The 6,000-nt window shown below is 37.8% G+C and overlaps 1 protein-coding gene across 2 annotated transcripts in view; it reads right to left on the bottom strand.

Annotated features, from left to right (window-relative positions):
• Nucleotides 1-4,927, bottom strand: part of gsdmeb (gasdermin Eb) — a 6,614-nt gene extending 1,687 nt beyond the window's left edge. The window contains exons 1-9 of one of the 2 annotated variants that reach the window (XM_044033917.1): nt 4,767-4,927; nt 4,096-4,306; nt 3,798-3,990; nt 3,275-3,449; nt 2,439-2,562; nt 2,211-2,330; nt 1,694-1,821; nt 1,416-1,593; nt 1,171-1,244 (exon numbers count right to left, since the gene is read on the bottom strand). In XM_044033917.1, the coding sequence (XP_043889852.1) occupies nt 1,171-1,244; nt 1,416-1,593; nt 1,694-1,821; nt 2,211-2,330; nt 2,439-2,562; nt 3,275-3,449; nt 3,798-3,990; nt 4,096-4,300 (1,197 nt within the window). In that variant the 5' untranslated portion in view covers nt 4,301-4,306; nt 4,767-4,927. The remainder of the gene's footprint in view (nt 1-1,170; nt 1,245-1,415; nt 1,594-1,693; nt 1,822-2,210; nt 2,331-2,438; nt 2,563-3,274; nt 3,450-3,797; nt 3,991-4,095; nt 4,307-4,766) is intronic. The other variant, XM_044033918.1, reaches the window with a different exon arrangement.
• Between the last annotated feature and the right edge of the window lie 1,073 nt (nt 4,928-6,000).

Raw genomic sequence — 6,000 nt, 5'->3', positions numbered from 1 at the left:
TCAAAAAAGTCATAGGATCGTATTTTATCCAAAATGTGACAAAAAAGTCATAGGTTAGTATGTCGTCCAAAATAATCAGTCAAAAAAGTCATAGTACGGTATGTAGTCCAAAATCGGAAAAAAAGTCATAGTTTTGTATGTCGTCCAAAAAGTCATAGAATAGTATGTCGTCCAAAATCAGTCAAAAAAATATATAGTATAGTATGTCGTCCGTAATGACAACAATACATTTCAGGATTGCAGACACTTGTTTCAACCATGGCTGGAACCCCAGTCTTTTTTCTCAAAGGTAAGAGTGCTAACCAGTACACAAACCTCGTGGAGCCACACTATAGTATGTTGTCCTAAATGACATCAATACGTCATAATATAGTATATCGTCCAAAGTCAGTCAAAAAAGTCAAGTCGTAAAAAATCAGTCATAGTAGTATGTATATCAAAAAAGTCATAGTATAGTATATCGTCCAAAATCAGTCAAAAATGTCATAGTTTTGTATCTCTTTCAAAATCAGTCAAAAAAAGATATAGTATAGTATGTCGTCCGTAACGACACCAATACATTTCAGGATTGCAGAAACTTGTTTCAACCAGGGCTTGAACCCCGGTGTTTTTTCTCAAAGGTAAGAGTGCTAACCAGTATACAAACCTCATGGAGCCACACTATAGTATGTTGTCCTAAATGACATCAATACGTCATAATATAGTATGTCGTCCAAACTCAGTCAAAAAAGTCATACTATAGTATCTCTTCCAAAATCAGTCAAAAAAATTATGGTATAGTATGTCGTCCAAAACCAGTCATCAATAGTATGTTGCCTAAAATCAGTCAAAAAAGTCTTAGTATAGTATTTTGTCCAAAATCAGCCAAAAAAGTCACAGTGTAGTATATGTAAGTAAGTCATATGCTGTCCAAAATCAGTCAAAAAAAGTCTGTTTTGTTATAAGATGTGTGGGGGTTTTCTCAAAACTGTGGGAGGAGTTAGGTAGCGAAAAATGGGAGGAAGAGGAATAATATCAAGCAGAATATGGGCCAAGTACAATTACAGTAGATGCTTGAGCTGCAATGCATTCCAGTGAGAACTCTAGGTTCTCACTAGTATGCCTTGCAGCAGTAGGCACTACAAATGTGTTATGTGGTCTTAGTAAAAAAACAAAACTGAGTTTACTAACCAATAGCTCCATTGTCTGTAACACTGAGTGGCTGCAGCACATTCCCAAGACTGCAAGGCAATCATTTGTCAACTCTGGAAAAAATATATAGAAAGAAAACATTGGGTGTTTGGGCCATTATGCATTCAGAGGGATTGCTTCAACATTTCCTGGACTTGAAATTGTCATTTCACAGGATTTCATCCAACATTTAATTGAATTTTATAAAGAAATGAGCAAAGTCATAAAGGATGTGCTTTTCTCACCATCCAAAGCACTGCTAATGAGGTGTAGGGCTTTGAGGACCGATGTGGTCTTAGCTGACTCCACTTGTTCACACTGTTTAACAAGGTCCAGAATTGCTTGGATGTTCTGTTTTGGAGGTTCTGTTGCTTTAACGTCATCCAGCACAGGACTGTTGTTGTCGAAACACATCTCGTCCAACTAAGACAAAGAGAGACACCCACATTTAAAAGCCAGTCAAACAAGAGTTTTATAGTCGCAGCACCATAATATGCTGCCAACACCTCTCTGCCCCACTTACCACGTTCTGAAGTGCACTGACGGCAGCTGGGTCCTGCATCATGTTTGTAAGCTGCTGGAGCAGAGAGGATCTTGTGGCCATAGGAAGAGAAGAAAGCAGCTGGAAATGATCATGAAGTTGCTCCAGGTCTGCATGTGGATAGATAAAAACATTACCATACCCTCCAAATACAAAACCTACCCAGAATTAATTAGACACTAAAAAAAAAACAAATGCTAATATGATAGATCTGGCAGAGTGAGTCATTCACATGTAGTTTTTCTTGTGCCTATGTTTACCTATATAAAAACCTATTTTGTAGAATAAACAATGATCACTGTGATGTTGACATTTTAAAGAATGAGGTCAAAGCATGCATTTACAAACAGTTATTGCATCATTCTGATAAAGACTGAGGCCTCCAGCCGCCAAATGTTCTTTGTGAGCAAACACATATTTCTGACCATGTCACCATCTGCAACAAACACCTATATTCACAAGTTTTATGGCTTTAGAGAGAGAGAGAACAGTCATTTACCTTGTTGAAGGTGATTATTTTCAGCAGTGTGTGTCGGAGCTCCTGACACCCCTGACAGTTTTTTCTTGGTAGGGCCGTCAACTTCAAAACCTCCAGTTATATTTGACATCAGACACAACTCTGAGGAACATACAGTAACAGTCACATTTCACACACACAAATAATAACTTTATTATCAGTTTATGTGATCAAATCTGTCAATTTAACATGTAGATTTAGATTTCTCACCATAGCATCCATCATGTTTGATCTCTAGTTCTATGAGGGCATAGGCAATGGTAGTATTAGTGGGAATCTCCATGGTAACATTAGTGTCTTTACTCAGGCTCTCGTTCTCTTTTAATGAAACCTGCTGGAACAACAACAACAACCCAGGAGACATTAGAGAACAACAACAAAAAAGACAATCCACTTATATTAATCTATCTAATAAAGAAAATTAATACTTAATAGATGTTGCTGTTACTGAATCTTACTCAAAGAGATGTCAATACAACAAGCGATAGTATAGCTTGGAATCTGTCATAGTGAGGGCTGTGGCCCCTTGGTGGGCCATAAAGGTACTGCAGTGAAAAAATATAGAACATTTCTGACGTAAACTCAACTACTGACACATATTAACAACAGAGCAGTATGTCATTTCTCCTGCTAAGGGTCTCTCAATCAACATTTCTGTTATTAAACAGAAAACCTAGGTTGATGATATCATTAAGGAGTGTGGAATCATGGGAATTGTTGTCCAGGGAGAGCTTTGGTGACAGTGAGTATTTGTGTGCTGTTAATGACAATTACATAAAATGCAAAAACAAGAGACAACATGCTGGGTAACAAGAAGTACTGAATATGTATTTCCTCACTCTGATGGGGTTTCACTCATCATGGGTTTCCCCTAGAACTTACAGCGGTCACATGCGGTAGTATGCAAATGTGTCATGTGTCATGTCACTAGTTAGCGCGTTTAATCTTTTTGTTTTTAGTAATTTGAATGCAGAAATGCTACATTTATATCTTTGAATAACAAAACATGTACATTATCACAATCATCACTTATGCTATGACTCTACCTTAGTGGTCTTGGGCCAGTACAAAGTCCACCCTGCTCCACATTGGCCACCTTGCTGCACCTCCTCTATGACTGAACAGGGTGTTGTGGTCACGATACGCTCCTTCACAATCCCTAACACCTGTCGGGGTTTCTCCTTTGTCTGCTGGATCAGGGAGTGGGACATGTCCAGGACTCTAAAACATCGGATTTACAACAACACCAGTGGAAAATAGTCACGGGAGGTTTCAATTTATTTGATTAAAAAAATACTGCAGATATGACTCTTATACATATGTGGAGTCCTAAACTGATTATGGTTTCAAAATGATGGAAATGAAATTGAAACAGAAGCAATTTTTTGTGATCGTTAATTTTCAACTTAGTCTTGTGTTTTGTGTGCAACTTTATGAGAGGGTCAAAGTTCACTCCCGCTGTTCACATGTCTTTAACAGGAGTGAGATTACGTTTCTCAGCTTCTTCTTGTATTGTAACCATCTCTGAACTAACTCCACTCAGGACAGTGATTTCAGTTAGGAACGTACCTGCTTTTGGAGTCTTGCAGCAACCTCTGCATGTTCACCTCCTCTTTTTTCAAACCTCCAAAGGACGACTGCAGTTTAAAAGAGTCTTTACCCTGCAGGCTCACACTGGAGCTGACTAAATTTACGTCCATCCCTCCTTGAATGTTGTCACCATATGTTCCAATATATTTGAGGAAGTCTGTCTCTGATGTAACTGGGGACAACAGAACAATATTTCTGTGATATAGTACTAGGAACTTATCAGTCACAACACTGCAGATATAAGCAAATACATACAGTATACATGCATGATGTTTACCTGGCTTTATAAGTGTCTCTCCTGTTAGTATATCATTGAAAATAAAATCAGTGGGAAGATATTTTGGCCTCTGCCAGAACCAGAAACGTTTGCGCTTCACCACTACAGACAGGACATAGATGGAGTCATTCAGGCTGGACACTGGGATCAGCAAACCTTTATGATCCACCTCATCCACAAAGTTTCTGGTAGCTGTGGAAAACATCTCCTCCTACAAAAAAACCCCAGCAAGAGTGACAGTGAAGAGAGAGGGTGAGGAGTGAAGAGAGAGAGTCACTGTAAGAACACTGTACTGAAACAACATGAATTACATCCATAACAGTGATATAAATAAAATGCAGCAGTAAAATGCGTTGGGAACAACGTTATTTTTCGTCACAGCCAATAAAGCCACTTCATACGGGAAACTTAAACGCAGTCAGCACGGTCGAAGGACTGTAAGAATCTCTTCACCATCACTGCCTTTCTTTTAAAGCCACAGAATAACACACTTGCCCTATTTTCCTGTACATTTACAACATTATATCAAGAAGTAGTTAAAGGGAAATATGTTATTGCATCCATTTATACACACTGGAACAGCAGCTAAACATGCTAATAGCATCAGCAAACCCACCATCCTTTAACGTGTTCTAATTCTTAAGTTAACGACAAAGGAAACGAAACGTTACCGCTTCCCCGAAGTCCTTGTTTACAGTGATAAACCAGACTAAGAGATTTCTCTGTCCAGAGACTTAAGGGTCAAACAAACTCTTCTTCTCCTTCTTCTTCTCCTTCTGTCACTGAAGCTCCCTCTGTTTTGGACAAAAGACACTGCGGTGAAGTTAGTTTCACGTTAGTTATTATTGTCTCTCGCTCGCAGGGTTTAGGGACCGTCAATAAATTATTGTTGAACAGCAGATTTATTTATTCCGTTTCCTCATATTGAATCACCTCATCTGGTGCTCTGGAGACATGACATGATATTATGTCAAGATATGGACCAAAATCTTTGTGGTGTTGATTAAACAAGGTGCTGAAGAAGCCTTGTCAAATCAATTTCATAAAATATGTACAGCAGCCATTTTTGAAAAAAATGGAACAATGCTGCATCCCATTTACATAAGAAGTCAGAACAGGGAGTGACGTCATAGCGTTCCAGTTGAGAAGTTGGGAAAAAAAACATGGAAACAAGCATACCTCTTTCAAAGACTCAATGAGCTAAAACTAGTATTTTATGCTGCAGCAACACTGACCGTCTTCGTTCTGTGTATGGATTCAACCTTTAGTGGCTATTTGCTGCTCTCTAGTGGCTGATTAATGGTTCTGCCTTCTAGCTTCATTTGATTACTGACAGGATTTCTGAAGGTGCTGACTCTTTGGTTCTTATTACATCATTGCAACTCATGAGGAAAAAACCCCACTGAACTTAAGTGTCTGATGTATTTTTATTAGGAAAATGACCCACACATTGTTTAATCATTATAAATAAACATTTATTATTCAGAATGAGTGCATCAGACATTAATGTCTCTGTATTGACTGTATTGATCAGAAACTGAAACTTAACTTTCATTAGGATCTTTAATTCCTTTTTTAATGTCATGTCGAATGTTCAACATTACTTAAAAGTTTGATTAGAGTGTTCTACGCTATACTATATTTCATCCATCCATCTTCTACCGCTTTATCCCTGGCATGAGGGTCGCGGGATTTTATTTCATATGAAATATTATTTTCATATATTTTTTTTATTAAAAAACTATTATTGACACTGATTGAACCATTATCTAAAAGGCCGCCCCAACACTGGGCTTAGGATTTAGTTGTTATTGATAAAATATTACAGTAATTCAAACCTTGAACATTACTTATTTAAGCAACATATTTATAATTTAATGAAAAAAAAACAGACTTTCATAAGTC

Source organism: Solea senegalensis, linkage group LG9 (genome assembly GCF_019176455.1).
Source record: "Solea senegalensis isolate Sse05_10M linkage group LG9, IFAPA_SoseM_1, whole genome shotgun sequence".
Taxonomy (NCBI): domain Eukaryota; kingdom Metazoa; phylum Chordata; class Actinopteri; order Pleuronectiformes; family Soleidae; genus Solea; species Solea senegalensis.
The sequence above is the reverse complement of the archived record's forward strand: the minus strand, read 5'-3'. Positions and strand labels throughout refer to the sequence as shown.